Genomic DNA, 24,804 nt, shown 5'->3' with positions numbered 1-24,804 from the left:
CCATCCAAGCCAAGCAGCGTGGCTTTTGCAGGTACAGCGTGGGGTTAAAGCAAACCTCACAGTGAACACGGTGGTGCCGGCGTCTTGTGCTGTCTGCAGCGTGTGTTGCAGCCAAGCCCTGAGTGGGGCTGCTCCCCTCTGTGCCCTGCTGTAATCAGATCCGTCCCCCACCGGGCCAGCATTTCTGTTCAGAGCATTTTCTGAATGTTTTGCTTTTGGGAAGCACACGAGGAATGTCTGCTGGGGCAGGGCGAGCAGCCTGCGAACCAGCGAGGCGCTGTGCCTGGCCCCGGCTGCGTGATGGGGACCTGAGCCCCTTCTCCGTGCTCAGCTCCTGCTGCAAACCCCGGGTGCGAAACCGCTGGGAAGACACCGTTTCCACCTTCCCGCTCCCACTGGGATCCGTCTCCCCGTGGGGCACCTCCTGGCCTCCATCCCTGGAGCTGCAGTCAAGCATCATCTGGGTTCCACCATCCCCAACCTTCCGCTGGCCGAACCCCGGGTCCGAAGCCGGCACCGCGCAGCGCGGTTGCTTGCGGACACCTTTGCTTCCCTCTTCAGGAGATCTCCATAAATTGCAGCCTCTTTGGATCGCGTTGCTCCCAGAGCTGGACCCCACCAGGGATGGAGCTGCTGCAGGGGGTGGGACACCGAGTTCATGTCTACCCAGAGCCACTGGCGAGTTTTATCTGCATCACTTGACTATTATACTTAATCAGGAAAGGGGGGATATTATATATTTTTCTTAAATCCACTTTTCTTTTATACAGAGAAAATCATAATCACTTTTAATTGAAAAAAAAAAAAAAAAAGCTGATAATATTCTGAACCAAATTTCTGGAAGAGAATAATTAATAGTGCATTAAATCCCCAAAGGAAATGCTCATTAATCTTGTCTTTCAGAAGCAAATTTCAGAAGAGACCTTATTTAAAACATTGCTAATAATTATAGGAAAGTTGACAGCTTAAAAGCCCCCAAATCTAGCAGCAGTCTCCTCCTATCAGATCCTGCAGTAACTAGTTCAGGCTGGACAGGAGCATCTCTGCTCTTGGGGCTCAGGTTCTGCTGGCATTGGGTACCACCAGGACAGGTGGTATTCTCTGCAATGGCATAAGTTGGGTTCTGGTGGATGAGGGGTTTGTGGTAGCAGGGATGGACATAGAGGGCTCTGCCTGCAGGTTATCCCTCTGGCCTGAGCCTGGGAAGAAGCCCAGGGGGATGACAAGATCATCCATACCAGATGCACCCAGAGCATCCATGCTGGGGCTGTTGGCTGGGGCGGCTGGCCAGTGCTGTGATGTTCCTTGTGCTACCCATGGTCTGTCTGCATCCTCGTGTAGAATGCTGCTCTCTCCACCTACCAGCACCCAGATGCACACGAGGCATGTGCAATGCTGCTCCCTCCATCTGCCAGCACCTGCATGCACATGGGCCTCTGAAGCTATTGCACTCTTTAAGCCAGAGCAGTGTAGGGAGGAATAACGGGATTTCACTGCTCGCACAAAGACCAGGCTCTGCTGGGGAAGTGGTGGTCCATCAGTCTGTCTCCTGGGGCTTGACAAGACCAGTGTCACTGTCAGCATGAGACCTACAGGCGTGTGGCCTCCCTCTGTCCTTTGCTCATGGATGGGGAGCTCACAGCATCCTGATGGATGAGTGCTGGCTTCATGCGCCCGCTGATGTGCATCCAGCTGACCCCAATTGAAGCCTGTGACTGTGCTAATTGCATTGAGACAATTAATTTTACTCAGTGACACATGTGTGCATGCGTCTGCCAAAAGGCAGAACTGCCCAAATGAACACGGGGCAGATTCTCATCCCAGAGCAGCCACTCTGGCAGCCCTGAGAGAAGCAGAGGAGAAGGGTTCCAAAAGGACAATGAGCTAAACGAGACTTGGGTGAAAATACCGGTGATGTGCTCATTGCTCTCGGGTTTCCTGTCCCCGTTTGACCAGGGCTGGGAGCAAGAGGGGAGGGGAAGGCAGCTTGGAGCAGGCCCAGGCTCCGCCGGGAGGAAGGAAACCTGATATTGGCCTGGGAATGGTGTCATTGACGTTGCTTTTTTTTCTGTTTTTCTTCCTTTTGGGGGGGTCATGGAAAGCTGGGAGGGAAATACAGAGTGGGGCCCTATCCCAGGAAAGTGGGATGAGTGGGATGCAGTGATGCAGGACACCCTGGTGATACCCAAGGGGGTCAGTCAGCAAGGCTGGGGATGGACAAGGTGCTGCTGCTGGGATCTCCTTCCCCGAAAGTCATCCTTCATCTGCATCTCTGGCAGCATGCAGAATAATTTCTCCCCTTCTTCCATCAGGTCCCCTCCAGCATCCTGTGCAGACGGAGGTCAACAGACTAATTTTTGTGAAATTTCAAACAAAAGCAATCAAGAGGGAGGAAAATCCTCCCTTCTGGCTCATGTAAATCCACTCTGCTTTGATAATGAATCCGCCCAGGCCACGCAGACCTGGGGCAATGGCAAGATTTCGTCACAGCAATATTTAATACCTCTCCAAGGCCCCAGTGGAAGAGAGCACTTAATCCCACACTTAATTTAATTTCTGTGCCGTAAAACACAGAGCGACGTGTTCATCCCAAGGCAAGGCCATGGGCCAACTCATTTGCCCTTTTCCAGATAAACAGGGTAGAACCCACGTTTTGGCAAAACCTTGAGCGTGGGCTGTGGAGCATCCTGCTCTGCTTGCGTCCATGCATGATGCAGGTTGGTTGCCAGGGCAGGGTGACATGGGATGCGCTGGTACCCAGAGGCCTTTGCCTATCCCAACACCCAGTGTGATACAGATCCAATCTTCTGCTTTTATCACGCAAAATATCATCTAAGGAGTGAAGTATGATTTTGGGGGATGTTTTTGCCCATTTACTACCCTGTTCCAGGCAGGTTCTGCTGTGCTGGGTACCTCAGGGGTTCCCTTGGTCCCCTCCTGCCTGCTCTTTGTCATCTGGAGCCATCACTTTCATTAGACAACTGCTCTGTACCTCACTGGCCCCCTCGCCTTTTATCTGCGTTCTGTTAAATGATCTCAAATATGTGATATGATAAAGACAAACAAACACCCGTTCAATTTAGTTCACCCTAATGCCAGACTCCACTTTTCCTGAAGTAATTAAGATTAATGCAGTTGATAATTTAGGAAGTATTCTTAAATGTACCCTTCTGGCAGCATCTCACATGTAATTTTACCTTAGAAGATTTATCGGAGCACTTAGGTAACAGATAGTTCCTTAGCAAACAGGAGCATTTCTAAGGAAAATGAAAGATTAATACTTCTTAAGTAAATGTCAAAATAAGTCATTCTTTATTACAGCCCTACAAAGATGCTGCTGTCAGGCTGAGTCCCTCTGCTGATTCCTGGGCGAGATTATACCTGCCTCAGCCTCAAGACAAGAGGAGGTCTCGGATGTCCCATTGGTTTCTTAGGGAATCAGGCTCTTTGAAGGGCTCTGCTCACCCATGCTAAAACACACCAGAGCCAGGGCAGCCCCTTGCTTTGGGAAGAATATGGGAGCTGATCCTGACCTTGCACAAGCACTATCCCAGAGGATGCAGGTCCTGGCTCTGCCATTGCTCCCCCCTTAAGGATGCATAGCCCCAGCACAGATTTGCCTAGGGTAGCTCCAGCATGGCAGCTCCCAGCCCTGCTCTGCACACCCCGGATGCCTTTCCCCAGTGATAGGTGAGAAGAAGCTGAGCTAAGCCTCAGGAAAGCCTCACTGCTTTGTGTTACAGCCATCTTAATTTCCTTTGGAAAAGTCCCAGATGCTGCTTGATCCGGTTGGGGATGGAGCCACAGTGAACGTCTGTAGCCGATTGTCACCCAACTCCTTTGACCGTATACCTGCAGGATTAAGGGATTCTCTTTGCCAGGTCACGCTTATCCACCTGTCCCCTTTTACGTAGTCATTGAGTCAGGATGGCCTCCAACCATGTCTCCTCCTATGTCTTCTCCTCTCCCCACCACTCCAGAGTCATCCTCTGTGCAGCGTCCCATGGGGCATCCTCAGGGCTGTGTGGCAGGAAGATTCAGCAGGGACCCCAGGCAGGGAACAAAGACACTGGTTTACAACATACTCCCCATCTCACAGGGTGCCCAGGACCTGTCCTCCTCCACTGTTTTGCATTACAAGCCAAGGAGGAATTAGGACTGTTTGCAAAATCTGGATCCCAGGCGAAAGCTGGATTCTCACCAGCTTGGAAATCCAAAGCTATTCAGATCCAGAAAATCAATTTTGGATCACCATGAGCAAGAAACAAACTTTCTGAATAACCTTCCAACTTCTCCTCAGGCCAGAAAAATCTGCTGGAAACAGCCTCTTGTCCTGATACAGCCAGACCAGACCATCCAGGACCATGTATACACGCACAGGGCCAGCCCTGGTCCCCAGTCCCAGCCTTGTTTCTTGGGGATGAGCAGGGACCAGGCTGGCAAGGGCGGTGTCACATCCCTCCTGGTGAGATGCTTCCATAGAACCAGGCCCCTTATCCTGTTTTCCTTGTTATTTGACTGAGAAATGGGTTAATGTAAGGACAGGATTCAATGTGTCTGGATATGACCCATGAGCTTTGGGGAGCAGCCAAAGTGGGTTAAGTGCAGGCTGGCCCTGGGGCTGGCAGGGAGGTAACAGCAATCCACTCAACCCCCCCCCCCTTTTCCCAAATTTAGGAAAAGGAGCCCTTTTCCTAACCCACCCCTGAGATGTACTGTAGGCAGGTGCTGCTTCAGCAGCGTGGCCCCATCCAGTGCGGTACGGGATGGGGATGGAGATGGATGAGTCTGGCTGCTCCTTGGAGCTGGGCATCACGGGGACAGGCACATCACCGTGCAGCTGAGGGGCACTGAGGGTCGGGGAGGGACCCAGGCTCATTGCTGGGTGCAGGATGGAAGATCAAACCAGGCTGGAAGCTGCCCTCAGCTGCTCTCAGCACCTGCCTGAGGCTGGCTGGTGCCCGAAGCATGCCCAGACTGTGGTTTGGGCTTTGGCCATCCTCAGTCTCCTCCTCCTCACACCGGCGAGGCCGTTTCCTGCCTCTCAGGGCCATATCCTGACTGTGGTTACAATAAGCCCCTGCAAGGCATTGGGGTCTGCAGGACCCCGATGGGATTCCAGTGGGTGGAGGCAGTGGGTGGGATGCATGGGATGGAGCTGGGATGCAGGGAAGGGGGGGCAGGACCCCATCCCCATCCATGCCTCACTTTCCTCACTCCCACAGCACCCTATGCCCACGTGCCCAGCCAAACCCACCCACCCAGATGGACCCAACTGAGGGTGGCCATGACGGGGTGTTTTTGGGGTGGAAACCCCTCCTTTTGGTGGCTGAGCTCTCCCCATGCACCGCAGCACTGGCAGCCAAGCCACAGATTCCTGACATAGTTTTCTCTTTCCTTTGCAGCCAAGAAATTCATATTTCATGGGAGGTGAAAGTGAGTCCCGGCAGTAGCTGAGCGGCGCAGGGTGCCAAGGTACGGGCCAGCTGACGGAACAGGGTCAGATGCTATTTTGGGAACCAGACACTCCACTCCTCATCCTGGAGCATGCTCCAGCCCGGGGATGCCCCCAGCCCTCCCAAGCCCCGGATGCAGGGATGCTCAGGGTCCTCCCCAGCTGCTTTTCTGGCCCCACAGCAGCTCGGCAGCAAGAGGCAGGATGTTTAAAGAGGTGCTGGGCTTTGAGAAAGGGCCAGGTCAAAAGGGGGAGGGATGATCCTAGAATGGTTTATTCACCTTGAAGGAGCTTGCCCATGCCAAACCCCCCTGGAGCAGCATCCCCGGGGGGGCCCCAGCCGTGACTGGAGCTCCTTTCACCCAGACCTACGTGTCTCCAGCCCTATCAGGGCTTTGCTGCACCGGGCACTGTATATACAAATAGCAAGAACAGTCCCTGCCTTGCTAATCTCAACAGACGATCCAAAGAGCAGATAGGCGAGGGGAAGCATTATCGGGGCTGATTTACAGATGGAGGCTGAGTCACCGTGATTAACTGACTTTTACCCAAGGTCATGCAAGGGAGAGGCTGAGCTGAGCACTAAACCCGGCTTTCCTGCATCCCCCAGCAAGGGCCAAGCTGTACCTTGTGTCTTCTCCCACAGAGAAGGAGTTTTTCCATCCGCACAGAGTGATCTGAGCCCCAGAAAGGTCTGGGCAGTGGAGCTGAACCTGCCTTCCCACAGGCAGAGCTGCTGTTCCAGCCCTCTTCCTCCTTTGTTTTATCTGGTGGGGGTTTCTTGCTCAGTTTTGGGTTTATTTTGCTGTTCACACAACCGCTTTTGTCCCTCGCTGCTGTTTCCACCAGAGCAGGGTTTTGCCCTTTGCTTCTCCTGCTGCTGCCTTGCCCATGGTGGGGACAGGGTGGTCCCCACAATCATTATGGTGTGGTCCCAGCATGGTGTGCCAGTTGAGATGCAAAGCTTCAGCATCCTGCTGGTGGGATTCACAGCTCTTCTCTCTTGGGAAGCAAACACTACCAAGGCTGGGGGTGATGCAGTCAACCAGAACATGCGTGCAGGCACAGCCCTGCAGGAATGCATGCTAAGGGAATTGGGAATCACTGAGGTGCTCAGTGAGCACAGCAGAGGGGCACCACCAGCTCTCGAGGTGTCAGGAGCTGAGACACTTGGCTCTGGGTGTCAGAGAACCGGGGCGGTGAATCACAACCTGCCTGGCATGTTGGGGCTCTGGCAGGATGGGACCTGCCCTGCGAGCAGCAGGCTGGGCTCTGCCTTGCCAGGCTCCTGCCATCACTGCTTAGCTTGTCCCTGTGTCCCCAAACCACTGCAGGGCTGCAGGAGGGTATCAGTGGCAGTCACCATCCCTGGAAGTGCTCAAAACCACGCAGACGAGGTCCTCAGTGACATGGGTTAGTGCTGGACTTAGCAGCACTGGGGAACAGTTGGACTTGATGATCTTAAAGGTCTTTTCCAACATGGCTGATTCTATGTCAGCCCAGCGCAGGAGGATGCTCCAGGGATGAGCAAAAGGCTCTGAGCACCAGGCAAGGCACACAATTACAGGTAGAAATCTCTCTCCCTGCAGCCAGGCAGCTTGGTAATAAATATAGCATGCTTTTTAAAGCATAACCTTTCTTTGCCTCCATCCAGTTCTTTTCCACCTCCTCTTCCAGGAGCTGAAACATAAATGCACAAGAAATGGTGCCAATGATAACCCAAAGAGGATTCTGGTCCTGGGGGCAGGTTAAGGAGCAAGCTGAGAGATTTAATGGTCCCTGTTTTCGTTTTATTCTGGGTTTCCCATCCCACAAGGGGGCGAAGACTGTGTTTGGATCCGTAAGCCCTGCGGTGATGGATGAAGGCAGCTCCCTGGGGAATATCGCTTTAAATCAACACACCCAGTCCTCTTTATCAATTGCCCCATCGGGAGCAGCACGGTCTGAGCCTTGCTGACAGGCCCCAGTGTTCTGCTCTGTGCTGCTCCCAGGGCTGCTGTGCCATCCCACCCCATGGCTGCAGGCACCAGCAGGGACCCCGTGTAGAGATGAGGGATCCCCAAACCCCTGTGTGGGGACAAGCATCAGGATTTTGGGGAGTTAAACCCTAATTTACACCTTGCCTTTATCCCTGTGTTCCGTCTATCATTTGCAGGGATAAATTCATGCCCGTGTCCTGCCCAGACTCTGCCACCATCCCTGGGCATCTGACATGGCACATAGCTCTCCTACATCAGCAGGACAGTCCTGCGTGCCACTGGCTCTGCTTTCCCCATCTCCATCACCCTGCCAGCACAGGCTGTTTGTTTCTCCTGGCACTCAGTTCTAATGCACCAGCAAACGCCAGCCCTTGCCAGGCAAATCCTGCAGCTCTATGGATACACAAGCGACCATTTCCTTCAAGAGAGAAAAAAAAAAGGGGCTCCTTTATGTGGCTGAAAGAGCAGGACTGTGATAATGTAGCAGGCGCTGGCCTTGGGTATTTTATCTTGGCGAGGCGCCTTCGCAAATTTAAACAGCAGCAAACAGGCTTTGCAGTTGTGTCTGGAAGAGGCATAAGTGCCGCACTGTTTTGCAAGCAAAACCCCTGTGTGCCAAAGGGCCGTGTCTGAGCTTTGCCCGGCACGTGGAGCCCGAGCACGACAGGGTCTGGCTCTATCAGCCTGGGATTCATTTCACTTAGTGGGTGAGAAGGTGGGGAGGAACCCAAGCCTGGCAGCTCAATTCAGAGAGGGGACCCCGGGGAGTCCCCTTGGGTTTTCCCCACTACATGGAGCACCCTTCCCTACAAGGTCCTGCAGCACCTTTGCAGAAGGAGAGGTGGGATGCAGCCGTACCTCTGCGCTCTATATATACACAGTATTGTCAATGTACATGTGCTGTAGCAGCATCACACAGCTCAAATCAGAGGGGGGACCCCATGGAGCCCCCCTGGGCAATCCCCACTGCACAGACCCCCCCCCCCAGCACAAGGTCCTGCAGCATCTTTGTAGAAGGACCACTGGGATGCAGCCATACCACTGCTGTCTCTGTATATACACAGTATTGTCAATGTACATGTGTTGTAGCAGCACCACGCAGCGCTGGGTGCTCACCCTGGCTGCTGTGCACAGGCAAAGCATCAGATGCTTCAACACAGACGAGCCGTGCACGCTGCAGAGACCCCGAATAGACACAGGTCACTCCCGTTTTCTTGCAGAAATACTCATTTCCTTCTCAGCTCGCTGCTGGGCAGGGTTGGCGAGGCTGTGCAGTGCGTGGTGACCCCGAATGGGGCTGGAGCTGTGAGAATTACACCCAGGAGAACACTAATAAGCTGAATTTCACGCTTCTCTGCAGCCAGGTCACTCCCTCCCCAGCTCCCAGCAGTACCATGCCATTGCTCCCTGCAGCAGACAGTGAAGGAGCGTTTCTAGTGAGGGAGGGGAAAGAAACCCTTTCTGTTTCCAATAGACTTTTTAAAAGAGACTCTAAAACAGGGGTTTATTCTTCTTTTTAATATAACCTGTGTCTGAGGTGGTACTTTTTAAAGGGCTCCACTCGACTTGTGCCTCATGTCTGATGCCCTGAGGCTCTGTGCAGTAAAAGCAGATGGTAAATTTAGGGCTCTGTTTTTATGCTTTCATCTATTTAACAGCATCTAAAACTCTGAAGGCAGTTTGCAAGTGATGTTAAAGTTAAGGCAGAGGCAGCAGAAGCCCAAGTCCTTTCTCCAGGGAGTTTTAGAGCAACGGCTGGGTGAAGAGGCAGCGAGCTCAAAGGGTTGCAGTGAGGAGAGCTGTGCTAGAGCAAAAGGCTTTTGCTGCACAGCCGAACCTCATCATCCCTCTGGCTTCAAGAGAGGGGATTTGGGGACATGGGGACAGAAAGCCCTTCCCAGGATGCCTCTCCCAGCTTGGCCCGACATCCCTTCCCGCTAATCCGTAGGTGGAGCTGTTCTGTCATCTTTTTCTGCTTATGTTGCTAAGAAGTAACCCAGAAATAGCTTTTCAGGGAGGAAAAAAAGTGCCCAAAGTGCCTCCCTCAGCAGCTTTTGCCAAAGGTGAAATGCTCCGAGCATCCTTTGAAGAACAAAAAGCTGGAGGGCATCACCCAGGGGCTACTTAGGGCGCTTGCACTGCATCTTCATCCATCCCCACCACACAGCACAAAAGAAAGGGCCAAAATCTCTCTCCCTTCTCACCACTGCCCCATTCCCCTGTTGATGGACACCTTTTCTCTCCTATACCCTCTCCAGGTCGGAAACAATGCAGCAGAGCCCCACCAGTGTTTGGGACCCAGCGCCACCCCGGCCCCGGGGACCCGCTGCCCCTCTCACCGCCCCAGTGCCCATCAGTGGAGGACCATGCCCATGACGGAGGGACAGCAGCTCGCAGCAAGACGGGAAAACGGGGACTTTTAGCCTTTCCCTGTCCCTTGGTATCATGACTGGAGAGACCCAGCATGTTTACACCATCGGCGACATTGAGGCCGGCCCCAAAGACCCCGACAAGGACTTTGGCTTTGAAGGCTGTGGGGAGAAGGATGGGAGGGCGCTAGGTGGGGAGGGCACATCCCCTTTTCCCACCCCTAAGGACAAGGAGCCCCACAGCCAGCGGGAAGCCGTGATCCGGCCGCAGCAAGCCGGGAAGATCGACTTCAAGTCGCTCCACCGCAAACCCAAGTTTGGCAATGACGGCGCATGGGGAGAGGACAAGGGCAGCCCCCAGTCCCCCCCAGGGAAGGGGCGATCCCGGGAGCGCAGCCGGCGCTCGGGGAAGGGTGATCGGGGCCACCATCAGCTCTACCGGCTCAGCATCGCCGGTACCCGGCCGAACCCCACCATTGGTATCGCTTACCCCCAGCAGAAGGTGACCCCCCCAAAGGAGCCAGAGGCAAATCATGGCCCTGTGGCCGGCAGCTACCGCTTCCACGTGCCCAGCATCCCCCAGCGCGAGGCTGAGATCCAGCAAGAAGAGCTCAGCTTCGGACGCTGTTTCTCTGATGCCAGCACCGGCCGTACCTCCACCAACTATACCTCACAGACCGCTCCCTCCCATGGCCCCAAAGGGCAGCCCCCCACTGCCAGCATCCCCCTCAAGAGCCCCGGCACCAATGGGCAGCTACATTACCTAGAGTTTCAGGCGAACAGGGCTGACTCCTGGCCATCCCTGGAGAAGAGCTTCGCCGGTGCTAGCTATGGGATCTCGGTGCAGAAGCCCAGCTCTTTCCCCGACGGCAGCAAAGCCGGTGCCCAAGCCCTGGGGACTTTGCCGTGCCAATACCCCTTCCAGCTGCTGCATGATGCGGGGAAGGAGCCGTACCGCAGCGATGTGGGGAGCCAGGAGTACCTGGATGTGGGGCTCACCACCAGCCAACTGCCTCACGGTGCCTTTGCCTTCCACTCCTCCTCCAGAGAGTGGCAAGAGGAGGTGCTGAGCGGCGGTTCCTATGAGAACGTGTCCCCCGAGAGCAGGCTGTATGGTTTGCCCACACCACCAACACCATTCCTGCACCCACCGCCACCGCCAGCCCCTCACCATGGCCCATTGCCATGCTGCAAGGGCAGGAGTGAGCATCCCACCGACTCCAATGGTGCTCTCTCGTCATCTGGTGCTATCGACCAAAACCCAAGCACTTTCCAAGAAAACCAAGCTGTTTTTCCGTCTAGTTTACACTCGCCTAGTATGCCAAAGCCAGTCGGTAAAAGGCAAGCCTCAGCGAAAGACAGTGTCCCCAGCCCGCGGGTGCTGGTCCAGAGCAGCCCTCTGAGAAGGAATATGCCACCAAACCCTCTCTCCCAAGTGCACTTTCAGAGCAAAGCCTATTGCAGTTCCCCCGCAGGCAGCGCCAGCACAGGATCCGTGCCTTTCGAGACAAGCATTCCCACTACGGCACCCACACACCCCAGGCTTGTGCAAGCTTGGGAAGGTGCCACTAAGGCGTTTTCTCCCATGGACCAGAACTCAGCACCTTATTCAAACCCTGTTGGAAACCAGTTCTCATTCGAGTGCCAGTCTGGCCCCGAGCAGAGGCAGCACAGGCAGAAAAATGCCAGGATGCCTTGGCAGCAAATACACCTCACTTCTGCAGTGCCTGGTCAAAACAGGCTAGAGCTGTCGAGACAGATCACCAGCCAGAAGCTCCCCTTCCCTGTGGGCACGTCAGAGTGGCAGGGGAATGGGAAAGCCCAGAAAGGGCCCCTTATAAATAACTCTCCAGGGTATCACAGCAAAAAGCTCTTGTCGGGAGAGAGCCTTGGGGTCCAGAGGGGAGACCCCAACTCAACAGGCACTTTTGCTTTTGAGAGTGGGAAGGAGCCAGGGTCTCCTGCCTGTGACTCGAGAAGCAAAGCCCTCTTCTACAACATGGGTCAAGCAGGTCCTCCTCCATCAAGGAGTTCATCGGGCTCAGCGCTAGTCCTACCACCCTCAGCCTTGGTGGCTGCCTCCCCTTGTGAGTCCCCTCTGCCATCCCCTGTCCCCAACCCTACCTGTGGCAGCACATGCTCATCGCTCTCACCTATGTCCAGCAGCCCTCTCAATCCCAGCTTTGAAGACAGCCAGATGTCTGGAGCACTCACCCCTTCTCCCTTCTTCCAGCACCCCTGCCATCCCAAGGACGGCAACAAAACCTTCCAGCCCTCTGATGTCCTCAGCTCCAGCTCACTTCATTACCACCCTCAAGACTCCGTCAAGTCGTTCCACTTCCCTCCGGATGCCCTCAAAGACAACAGCCTCCTGAAATGCGCACCAGCGAGCCCGTTCCATAAACCCAGCATGGAGGTGGCCAAGGGATGCTCGGATGGGCTGGATGGGGAGCAGCCTCCTCCACCGTACTCCTCCCATCACTTGCTGGCCAGTTCACTCAGCAGTGCCAGCCTGGACCAGCTGGACGTGCTCCTGACCTGCAAGCAGTGCGACCAGAACTACAGCAACCTCTCCTCCTTCCTGCAGCACCGCCAGTTCTGCACCTCCCATCCCAATCCACAGGGAGAGGGCAAGGATGCTTCCCTGGCAGCTGAGGGGCGGAAAGCACTCCTTCCAGAGCCCCCCAAGCCCCCCAGCCTGGGGCTCTCCCCGGAAACCCAGGCACATTTGTTGGTATTAAACAAGAGCGATGACTTCTTGCTAGATGGGGATAGCAAAAGCGAGGGCAAGGAAGATGCTCTGAAGGGTGGCCTTTTCAATGGCCTTGCCAACAGCTCCTTGCCGCTCACTGCCTCAGACCTGGACATTGATGATGCCAAGCTGGACAGCCTGATCACTGAGGCCCTCAATGGCCTGGGCTACCAGTCAGATAACCCAGAAATTGACAGCAGCTTCATAGATGTGTTTGCTGATGAGGAGCTGACGGGCATGAAGACAGCTGGCAGCGGGTTGTCCCACAAGGCAAAGGAAGCTCTGGCCTCGGAGAGTAAATCAAAGCAGGCAGCAGTGGAGGAGAAGGCAGGGGACCAGCCCAAGGCTGTCTATTTTTATGAAGATGGTGGGGATCAGTCAAAGAGAGCAGCAGGAAAGCAGCACCTTCACAAGGGGAGGGCAGCGCAGAGGGTGGCAGCCCAGGAGCCAGATCCTGGGGCAGCAGGAGCAGAGAGGACGGTGAGGCTGCGGGCAGGCAGGAAGAACAGCATCCCACCAGCCACCACCTCCTCCAAGTCCACTTCCAGCCAGAAGCATCCCAGGAAGCTCAGCCAGGAGCCTTCAACAAAGAGCGAGGTGGGGCCAGGCACTGGCACCAAGAGCTCCAAGCCACCCCGGTTCTCCATGAAGGACCTGAAGAAGCGGAAGCCCCGAAGTGGGACGTGGAGCAAGGAGCTCATTCACAAGATAGTGCAGCAGAAGAACAAGCTCCACAAGCTGCAGGTGAAGAGCAGCAAGCAGGCGCAGTGTCCCCAGGTCACCGAGAGGCTGACGCCAGCCACCAAAGAGGGCAGGTTTCGGGAGTATGACTATGTCTCCGACTCAGATGATGATGGGGCAGAGTGCAGCAAGCTCCGGGGGAGGAAGAAGCATGGCACGGGATTCACTGGGAAAACCAAATACAGCTTTACCAAGAAACGTCCTGGAAGAGGGGAGAGGGTCAAAGAGAAAGACCCCACCTGGAGCTACAGCAGGAAAAAGGACAGTCAGAAAAGGGAGTCACAGGAGCACAGCGGGGTCCCAAGTCAGGAGGATGCTGAGGAAGAGGATTGTGCCACCAGAGGCCCAAGACAGAGCAGCCAGTCGTCTACTGGCAGCAACCACAGTGGTAGCGTGCCCAGTGAGATGGGAACCAGCCCATCCCACGCTGATGGGGCTGGCTCAGGCAGCGAGAAGGGAGGCACAGAGAGGAGAAGGAGCTTGGGCAGCCCGGCATGCACGCCAAGGACTCCGCTCAGCCCTCCCAGGGACAGGAGCCCGAAGAAGAGCAAGAAAAGCAAAGAGGACTTTCCCAGGGGGAGCAGGCGGTTTGGTTCAGCCAAACCTTTGCCATCGGGCTCCAGGACATGTCCCAGTGCTGAACCAGCCGTTGTTGCAATGGACTGTGCAAAGGAGAAGCCGTTAGCACAGCCCCAGGAAAGGCCCAGCACGGCCACCTCAGGCAAAAGCCCCGTTGGACTCTGCAATAAGGAGGGGGCAGAAGAAGCCAAAGAAGCAGCAAAGCCCATGGGTAAGGCAAGAGAACCCACCCTGGAGGCTCAGGACTCACCTGAGCTTGCCATGGTTAACCAGAGCCATCAGTTTGGCCCTTTCACGAGTGATGGATTGAAGTACCATGCAGAAGAGCTAGTTGCTCCATCCCACAGTGGTAACGAAGCTAGTCCTAGCAACGTGAGCGCTGCCTACTCAGAAATGAGCATCAAATACTTGAAGGCACACGGGCTCAGTGAAGGTCAGAAGGACTATTCTGCACCAGTTGCCACATACGGGATGGATGCAGTGGGGATATTGCTCACTGCCAAGGTGCCCAATCCATACGTCAGCAGCGACAACACATTTTTTGATCCCAAAGGCCTTCCTGGGCACTATGATGGCAACCTCTTCTCAAAGTCCCCAGCCCTGGGCTCCTCGCACATGGAAGACATGTACCTATGCAGAGATGACATCAACACCAGCTCCTTAGAGCAGAAGCACGCCAGCATCTCCCCTTACACAGCAGAAACGTCACAGGGCAAGGTCTCCTCCCCTCTCAGCTTCGATTCGTCTTCAATATTTGGAGAGCTTCCCGTCGCTGAGTTCGATCCACCACTGTATGAAGGTGTTTCTGCAAGCAAGGATGGTTTTGTGACTGCATTTACCTGTCCTGGCAATCCCCCCAGCAAGCCGCTGCCATTCGATCAACCGTATCCACCGTTCATGCCAGAGAAAGACTGGTCCCTCATGGAGGAGGTGGCTCCGATGCTGCCAGAAGACATGACTCAGTTCCACAACCTTTCAGTGGAGAAGCCGCTAGCCAAGAAGTTCCCTGAGGAAGGACCTGTCCCCACCGGCCAGCTCTCTCTGCCGCTGCCGGACAGGATAACGGATTATAATGTGACTTTTATGAACAACATGTCAGACGATGAGCTGGAGATCAAGCGGTTAGTCACAGAGCTGGAGAGTCAATTGCAAACCAGTAAGATGGACCATGAGGCACCCATTGCCCTCCAGAAGCATGAGCATCACGTTGCTGCCCACCTGCGGGTACCGGCAGCTGAGCGGTTCCCACTGCCGGTTGAGCAAGGGGCAGGCCATGAGAAAGGACTGTTTTTGGCACATGAACTGGGCAGACCAAGCCTCTGTGTTGGGGAGAGGCTGGGAGGTGAGAAGCCGGCTGTCACAAGTGCCCATGGGGACTATGAGAGACCAAGGGAGCCCTGGCCCTGCCCCGTAGAGCTGGGGTCTCTGGAGGCAGGGTTGTGCGTGCCAGCCCCGCTCACCATGGACCATTTCTGCTCCAAAGACAAAGGTCAGCAGCTCCAGTTAACTGCAGCTGCCAAGGAAAGTGACCCTGGAAAGATGGAAGATGTATCTTCCTCCAAAGGTCTACCTGGTTCACACACGCCAGACCAAAGAGAGGCTCAAATCTACACAGACCCTGTGACTAAAAGCCCTCCTGTTGCCACCAATCCCATGTTCCCCAAGACCCTGGAGGCAGTAGAAGCAACCAAAGATCCCTTGCCATCCCTTCCATGCCAGCATGCTGCCAAGAGCTTCCCTGTGCCAGGCAAAGCAAATGAAAGCTTCACCGATGCTGCAGAGCTGGGGAAGTTTGATGCCCATCTTCCAAACCACAAACCTGGATTCGGCTTTCAGCAGGTTCCTGCCCCAGCCTCGGATCCCACCCTTTCACCTCACATCAAAGAGGTCCCGGATACCGAAGAAAGACCCTTAAGCAGGCCAGAGTCAGCCAAAATGGCACAGAATGCCATGGACTTCAAAGGGGATGGTGGTGGGCCTGTACTGGTGGAAGAAAGAGAGGAGAGAAAGAGCCCCACCAGCTGTCAGGGCCCTGGACCCAGAGGCAAAGCCAGCAAGCAGAAAGTGCTGCTGTTAGATATGCTGAGTGTGCCCAAGGAGAGTGACTGTGACTCCCAGAAGGCATCCCAGGAGACGGCTGCCAACCCTCTGCAGCAGCTCCAGCTCTTTGTTGCCCGAACAGTGAAGAGCAATGAAGAGGAGTTGTTGATGCCGTGCTTCCCCATGCTGCTTGCTCCCAGCAACCCCTCTACCACCACCCGCATCCAGCCAGAGCAGAAGGAGAACAGTGGTGCTATGGAAGGGGAAAATCAGACATCCTGTCCTGCCCAAGGGGAAGGGAATGTCCCCATTGAAGGCAACATGGAAAATATTGCTACCCTAGCAAAAGAGGCTGTGACTTTTCCTGGTGGGTGCGAGCCAGAGTCATTCAGTTCAATGGGTTCTTTCCATGCAAAACAATCTACGTTTGCAAGGCCAGAGCTGCAAAATAATGTAACAGAGCTGCAGCACTTAGCAAATGAACACGCAGAGCCGGGTGACATTAATATCCGTGCAGATGGTGTTTCCCGAGAGCGTAATGACCTCTCGCCACTCAAAAACACAGCAGTGACCTTACTGCTAGGGCAAGTAAAGAAAGGTGATCAGCTCATGGAAGAACAGGAGCAAGATAAAAACAAAGCAACCTTGGCATTTAAAGAACATGAGCAATCTCATTTAAACTGTAGCTTGCTTGAGAAAAACACACTGGGCAGTGCAGCAGCAGAGAGGATGGAAAGGAACCAGGTAGCTCAGGGGACACAGCCTCCCACTCCCACAGATCCCACCAGCCCCCTGGGTTCCTCCAAGGGTGATCTCCACCAGGATCACTGCTTGGTGCCAGAGACAAAAACCAGCACAGTCGGTGCAAAGGTTCCTAGAGAAGGAAGTGGCAAGAAGCCACTCAGTGGCTGTCATTACACAAGAGAATCCCTGGCCAGCCTGCCCTTGACGACCAATTGTTCTGACCCCAAAGGCTTGCAGAGTGGTGGGGCTGAGGAAGGAGAGGTCCCCATTTTTAACCTTCAGCCTTCAGATGAGGGGAAATATGGCCCATCCCTGCTTAACACATCGAGTTCACTCGTCATGATGAGGTGCCCTCCCGAGGCAAACAGCCATCACATCCATCACCCCACTGAGAGCCCAACAGAGCAAGGGATATGGAAAAGAGGACCCACCTTTTCTCCCTCACTGCACCGCTGTGGGACCATGCCAATAGAGGTGGTTGAGGACAGTCGCCATCCTCTCTCCGATGGCATTTCGGGTAACTATAGATCACCTGAAAGAGAAGGCATGGCAAGACCTGCAGCTCTGCTGCACTCTGATGGTCTGGGGGGGTCTACCTTGGAGATGGATGATGGCCAGAAAGACTGCTCTCCACCTTTCAACCAAAAGGGTGTTGGGAAAGAGGCACCCGAAAGTTCTCATTTTAAAGAAAACCAAGCATGCACCATCACAGATACAGTCATTAACTCCATTCCTCCAAAAAGCCAAGATGATCCAACCCATCCCACAATAGATCTTCTGCTGCTCAGAGAAAGAGAGATAAACCTGAATGAAGAGAACAAGCTTGGAAGCTGCTCTGATGATGGAAATAAGCATCAAAGTGAAGCAGAGGCTTTGTCCAATGGTTTTGCTCAGCAAGGGCCAGCAGCTGTCAGCAGAGATCTTACAAGGACTGGAGATCTTGGTCCTGCTGAATTAAATGGCCATGAGCTTTCAGCAGAGATGAGACTTGGTCTTTCCAAAACCACAGAGAGTGGAAGGAAGAGTTTAGAAGGGGAGAAATCAAAAAGCGACGGGGCTGGAGAAGCTGAGAGCTGTGTGTTGAACAGTATGGGCCAAGGAGAGGGCAATACACCTAACAGTACTCCAAATCCTCCCCAGAATGAACTTCACAAAGAAAAGAAGCCAAATGGGGTCCCGGTGACCTGTGACATCTGTTCGGCTACTTTCCGGTCCAAGCCCGGTCTGACCAGGCACAAAGCTGTCAAGCACCAGGTGAGGAATGGTGGTGTGCCACAGCCCAGCAAGACTGCCAGGTCCACTTTGGTTCCTCCAGACAACACGAAAGCAGCCCAAAAGGTGCCCCGGAGGAGCCTGAAGTCTTCAATCAAAGACAAAGCTGATGGCGCACAGATGCCAACCAACGACGCTGAACAGACCCCCAAGAAAATATGTCCAGACCTGGAGAAAGAGCCCAGCTCGCAGATGCAAGAAGTGGTGAGCAGAGTGCTCAGCGACCTCAGCGTGATCTCCTTTGAGATGTCCCAGGAGCTGCACCGCACACGTGTTCTGCAGAGGGAGATGAAGGCAAAGGGATCACACTCAGAGGCAACAGGAGCCGGCGAGGCAGAGGCTGGGAAGCTGGACTCAGGACGGCAAGCCAGGAAGGGAGAGAAGGGCAGAAGGAGCCAATGCAAAGATCCTGGGGACACGAATGGCAGTTCTGAAAAGAAGCTGAACAGGAAAGTGCGACGAAGGAAAGCAAAGGTGTTTCCCAGCAGAAATGAGCCCGATGGTCCATGTGAGATGGAGAAGAGTGCAAGTCCTCCTGCTGCTATCCTCAGCTCCAGTCTGCCCAGGATCATGGAGGACTTGCATGAGCCAGGTGGTTGCATCACCACAGAGGGGCAAAATAGGTCCAGCTCAACCCAGCATTCCCAAAAAGCTAACCAGTCCCCTTGTGCAGCTGAGCTTCCAGAGGACCTGGGCAACAGGATGGTGTCTTCAAAGGAGATGACCAGCAAGGATTCAGTAACAGGCATGGTAACCTGTCCTGGGGAGGTGGAAGATCCAAATGGAGTGGAAGACACGCAGGCTTGCAAGAAATGGGTTAGCAGGTTTGTGAAGCAAGTGGTAAAGGGATTGGGTAAAGTCAGCAATGAGCAGCTTCGTGGTGCTGATGGCACAGAGGAGATGGGTGCTGAGACGGGAGACAGTGCTGTAGTAGGCAGCAGCACTGGGAATCAGAGTGGTGCCCTGCAGGGTCCCCCAGCTCCTGCTGAAGAGGGTTTGCTGCTGGAGACGTGTGATTCAGAAACAATTCCTGTGCAAGGCGCCCTGCAGACCATGCCACAGACCAGCCCTTCTCCTGCAGAGCCAAAGCAATGGGCGAAGGCAGACGTGGCACCGGGCAGCGAGCATTGCATGGAGAGCGCGGCCGTCTCGGACCTCCAGAGCCTGTTTGATGATGACTCCACGTTCTCCCAACTGTTCCCCCGGGATGATCAGTTTGTTCGGAGGAAGTGCACACGCGTGTATGGGAAGCGCAGCAAGAAACCCAAGCCCACCACAGAGGTAAACCTCCAGACACCAGGTGCAGTTGACCTCTTCTCCATGCGATTGCCTTCTGACCTCAGCGAAACCAGCTCTTTCTGCGTCACCAGGGAGGACACTTGTGATTATGAAACCATCTCTGTTGATGATGCTTTAATGCTGAACATGTGTCACAGCAGCAAGGCGAAGAGCGGAGATGCTGCTCCCAGTGGATCTAACAGCATTGGGCCAAGGCTGGACCATGAGAAGATGGACCAAAGGAAGGAGGACATTGACCTGGAAGACAACATGCTAACCTTCTTGTGCCAAAACAGCCAAGACAACGTCCCCAGCTTGAACATCTGGGGAAGTCTGGAGAAAGAGGGAGAAAGCCTTTCTGCCGAGGATATGTTTGAGCCTCTGATGGACCTTGAGGATGAGCACTCACTCAGAGAAGTGAGCTCCGAGCCCCCTGACCTGGCTGAGGAGCCTTACGATGACAAGGCTAACGAAGGCTCAGACTCTCCTGAATTTCATACCATTGACATTGAGATGCTGAATGCAAAGCTAAAAATGAGAGACATGTGCTTCTATGGCTCTTGTGAAGATCTTCCCGGCCCTGGGGAGGACAATGACGTGAGTTTCAAGCCAAAGCCAGGCCAGCCCAGCAAGCACAAAAGTAAGCAAGAAGATGGGAAACTGGGGAAGAACCGAAGTGAGATGACCATCAAGACCAAAGACAAGCAGTACAAATGCAAAGTCTGCTTCCAGTGGTTCCTGACACTGGGGGAGCTGGACTTCCACAAGCTCTCCCACAACCCTTCCCCTCCACCTACCTGCTATATGTGCGTCCAGCGCAAATTCAGCTCCCGGGAGCAGCTGAGGGACCACCTGAAGGAGAAGCATGCCAAGAACAAAGCGGGTCTGTGGGCTTGCGGGATGTGCCTGAAGGAGATCTCCGACGTGTGGATGTACAACGAGCATCTCCGGGAGCACGCCACCCAGTTCGCTCGCAAGGGGCAAGCACAGAAGTCTGTGATGGGCCTGCCAGCCTGCTTCGGTGAGGACAACGCTGCTGTCACCCACTTCCTCAACACCATCATGTATCGGAAGCCCAGCAGGTCCTCCCGGCACGCAGACCCCAGCAGCAAGCATGCAGTTAGCAGGGAGAGCAAGAGCCCCAAAGAGCTGCCCCTCGAGCAAGAGGCCAAGGCAATGAAAGACCCCTTGGAAACCAGTGCCAAGGTGAAGCCACCTGCACCCAGCTCCTCTAAAGCATCTGCTAGTCCGTCTCCAGAGCACATGGCAAAAAGTGAAGGCACCCCTAAATCTGTCCCCATGCACCCAGACTGCAAAGATCCTTCCCGGGACTGTCATCACTGTGGCAAACAGTTCCCCAAGCCCTTCAAGCTCCAGCGGCACTTGGTCGTGCACAGCTTACAGAAGATTTACTTGTGCCATAAGTGTCCGATGTTCTACCAGGAGACCAAAGAGCTTCGAAACCACCTCAGCCAGGAGCATGGCATAGTGGAGGAGCAGGAGATCAAGCACACCACCCTGTACGCCTGTGAGCTCTGCGCAGACGTCATGCACGTTATCAAGAAGTCCTTCATCTGCAGCATGTGCAACTACACCTTTTCCAAGAAAGAGCAGTATGACCGGCACATGGAGAAGCACTTGGCAGGAAGCAACAAGACTTTCAAATTCCGAGGGGTTATGAGGCCGGGCATTGCCTCCAGGGAGAGGAGGGAGAAGGTGAAAGAGGACGGCTCCCTGCGGGAAGGCATGCCACCGACCAAGAAGAGGAAGGTTGCTCATCGCGGAAGCTCACTCCCATCCACCTCGCCGGTCCACCTCGACCACACCAGTGACATCCAGCTGGTAGAGGCTGCAAGCTCCGGCCTGCAGGCTCCCACTGACTCCTTCCCTACATCACCCAGTGACCCAGGAGCACCCCAACCCTCTATGAAAGCAGAAGACCTGGTGAGTGACTTCTCTGACCTCCTGGAAGAGATGGAGAAATCCCAGTTTGACACGCTGCCTCCATCACACTGCCTGTCTCCATCTTTGTCTCAGGCTGTGGCGAGCAGCCCAGAGCTTGGGCATATCACTGCCCTGTCAATTGAGGAGCTGGAGAAAGGAGCGTTTGATGGGAAACCCCTTCCCTTCTTGGACTCACCTGAGTTTACCATTGATCTTGCTGGGCTGGCTTGCAACCAGGCCACAGACCAAAAGCTCTCTCCTTCACCCCTGAGTGAGAAATGTGACTATACCAAAACACATAAGAGAACCAGCGTGGGCAACAAAGATGAATGCATAGTGGATGTCCTGGAAAATCCCAATGAAGCCACAGATGCTGTGGATGGGATTCCGTTTCTCCAGCTTGATGAGAAAGTCTCAGAGATTCCTTCCCCACAGGCAGAGTCTCAACCAGCCAAGGAGACCCACAGATGGGGCAACTCCAGTGCCAGTGATGGCTGGGAAGGTCCATCTAAGGCCACCTCTCCAGAAGCTGCCCACCACTCCTTGCCCATGAAGGACAAGACGGCATCACCCACACTGGACAGGGCTGCCAAAGATTCAGTCCTGCAGAAGGAGACCACGAGTAGCCAGCACGGCAGCAAGGATGCTGCTGGCATGGGCAGCCCTGGCAGCAGCACCGAGGAGGGTCAGCAACCCATCTCGGGGAAGGAGAAAACCATGCTTGAGGCTAAGGACAGTAGCACTAATGCCAAGGACCAAGGTGGAAACTCAAGCAAATCCACCAGCCACCAGACCAGGGGTGAGGCCGCCAGCAATGCCATGAAACACAGCCACACGGAGCCAAGCAAAGCCGCTGGCAAGCTCCATGCCAAGAGGAGGAAAGAGCACAAGTCCCTGAGCCACCGGAGCAGCTCCGGCTCCCGGGAGAACATGGAAGGGGATGGGAAAAAGAAAAAGACCCGGACCCCATGCCCAGGGAGGAGCGAGAGCACCACTGAGCTCAAACGCACCGGATGGAGTAACGCTGAAGCTTCTGCCCTCTCCCCTGGGAGGAGGGAGACGCACTGCAATAAGCTGGTACCTAAGCCCAAAACGGGCACCCAGCTGAAGAAGATGGTCTTGGACACTTATAACCAGAAGAAGGGGATGCTCCGGCACGCCAATGGGGATATGAAACGCAGGAAGGCCATTCTGGGCAAGAGCCTTCACCAAGTGTTGGCTAAGGGGCCGGAGCCATCCCCTCGTGGTTCCTTGCCCCGGGGTGCCAAGCCTGCCAGCTCAGCCAGCTACCGCACTGCCGAGTCCCAGAACAACCTGCTAAGCCAACTCTTTGGGCAAAAATTAACTAGCTTTAAAATTCCTTTAAGAAGAGATACTTCAGAATAATTTATGGAAGTGACTTATGGTGATCCCTCAGCTGCTTTCATGGGGTTTGCAAGGGAAAAAATTATCAAAGCATTAAATTCGTTTGTGTAGCATGATTTCTCTGTCTAGCTTAAATGAACTTGCACTGCAGCCTCTGTGAAATAGTTTGCTTTGTGTCTACTAATCTACTTTAATTCACCTGATTTATCATGCAAATGCTAGAACTTTGATGTTGCTGATGATTTTCATGAACTGAAATTGTAATCGCTTTGGGCAGACTGAATCGTCGAGAGCAATTGCTTTATTGCAGAAGTGCTGAGGTTATAAGGATACTTGCAAATCTCAGACCCTTTTGAGTCTGTGTCTGTGTTATCTTTGTACAAAGTACTTGAAGAGATGAACTTCATTCCGTAGACGTCTTATTCATAAGGTGCAGTACACTGTAGAAAGCAAATTATTATTTTTTTTTTCTTGAAGATTTTGCACAAATAATCCCATACAATTCATTTAATTGGGAGCTGGCCTAAGAGATGATACAATTAAAAAATTAAATTAGGAATCGAGTGTCCTACATTTTGACAGCCATCCCTATGAATTTGTTTCTACATCGTCAAGAGGATAGCGAGGCAGCTCTGGGGCTGTCGGAGCCCTTTAGAGGATGCTGCCACTCTTTTGACCACTGTAGACGATGTAACCGGAGGAGAGCAAACTGCACCTTGACACTTGTGACAAACTCTGATTTTTTTAGGGGTTTTTTTGGTGTGTATGTGTGTGTGTGTGTGTGTGTGTGTGTGTTTTCTTTATGGGGGTTAATTTTTTTTGTGCAACGACAAAACTGTGCCAATTTACCGCACCGAACCGGTACTGTCCGAGTGCCCTCAACAGTATCACTTCTAAAACTATCTTACTGTATTGAGTTAGTGGCTATATAGGTATCCGCTTTTTACTATGCAGTTACTGGTGCTATTCTTCTTTTGTAATGTGAATACAGACTTCCTTGATTGAAAAAGAAAAGGGAACCGTTAGGAAGTAGCAGTTACCTGTAAAAGAAAACGAAGCAGGAAAAGAAATAAATAGCTTAAAAACATCCAACTTTAATGGGGGGTGGGGGGGAAGAATCCTGTATGCTGGTACTCCGCAGTGTCGATGAGGTTACGTCATGTTGAATGAGCACGTTATACAACCGAACTTTTGAATCCGGAAAGAAATCTCAGGTGCAAACGAGGACATGGAGGATAATTAAAAATACTATTGAAATACTCCCAAGTCAAGGAGGTGAAGTAATGCACTGATGTGATATGAACAGTCAGAGTACTTTGCGTCTGTCCTGCAATGATTTTTTTGTTTTGTTTTGTTTTAGATTTAAAAGAAAAAAAAAAAAAAGAAAAAAAAAGAGGCTTTATTCTGTTAATATGTATCTTTACAATTCTTTGTATTGTATAAAAATATTGTAGGTAATTTACCTTGGGTGCAATGTGTTCTGTCAAAAGTTTTTATTTTGATATTTTTGTCAGAGAAGCAGAGAGAGAGCAGGAAAACGCCGTTTTATGATGTTGTATGTGTGCTTTTAAAGTGCCTCTTTAATATTGTTAAATAAAGTATGAGATGAAAATATGGGGTGGTACTGTAAAATCATACATGATTAATCTTTTCAAATATATTCCAATATTTTCACAGAAATTCCCTGTCTGAGTGATGTTTGCGGGATGTTTCTCCCTGGTTGCGTCCCACGCCCTGCAGTCCCTTCCTCCTGCACACATCTCCAACCAAATGATGATGTTTCTAATTGACACTTGGATGCTCTGCACAACTTCATGGTGTCGTGGGTACAGGGGGATGTTGGTGCTCCTGCCATCACCTTGCAATCCTTTGTAAAGCAGTGGAGCTTCTCAATGATGGAGATGTTTGTGCATCTCCTCTTCCCCACTGCATCTTGCCCAGGTCCTACTCATGGCATGAGTGTCTTGTCCTGAGGGGAGAAGGAAGCAAGCCCAATGTGATTGTGATGTCCCAGTCTGGTCACCACTAACTGCTGATGGTAATGGCTCAGTTTGGTAATCATCAGTTGGCAATGGTAATGGCCCAGTTTAATAATCATCAATTGGTGATGGTGATAGCAATGGCCCAGTTTGGTCACTACCAGTTGTTGATGGTGAAGGCCCATTTTGGTCATCACCAGTTGCTGATAGTGGTGACCCAGTTTGGTCACCATCAGCTGGTGACTGCCATAGCAACAGCCCACTTTGGTCATCACCAGATAGTAATGGTGGTGGCCCAGTTTAACCA

General features: G+C 53.3%; 1 protein-coding gene across 2 annotated transcripts in view; it reads left to right on the top strand.

Annotated features, from left to right (window-relative positions):
- ZNF469 (zinc finger protein 469) overlaps positions 1-24,198 on the top strand; it is a 207,013-nt gene extending 182,815 nt beyond the window's left edge. For both annotated transcript variants that reach the window (XM_062623696.1, XM_062623697.1), the window contains 2 exons: positions 5,406-5,475; positions 9,693-24,198. In XM_062623696.1, coding sequence (XP_062479680.1) covers positions 9,880-22,539 — 12,660 coding nt within the window. In that variant the 5' untranslated portion in view covers positions 5,406-5,475; positions 9,693-9,879 and the 3' untranslated portion in view covers positions 22,540-24,198. The remainder of the gene's footprint in view (positions 1-5,405; positions 5,476-9,692) is intronic.
- Positions 24,199-24,804: the final 606 nt, after the last annotated feature.

The sequence above is a fragment of the Pezoporus occidentalis genome, unplaced genomic scaffold (assembly GCF_034315485.1).
Source record: "Pezoporus occidentalis ecotype Australia unplaced genomic scaffold, CSIRO_AGI_Poc_V1 ctg258, whole genome shotgun sequence".
NCBI classification, from domain to species: Eukaryota; Metazoa; Chordata; class Aves; order Psittaciformes; family Psittacidae; genus Pezoporus; species Pezoporus occidentalis.
This window is presented reverse-complemented; position numbering and strand designations above follow the sequence as displayed.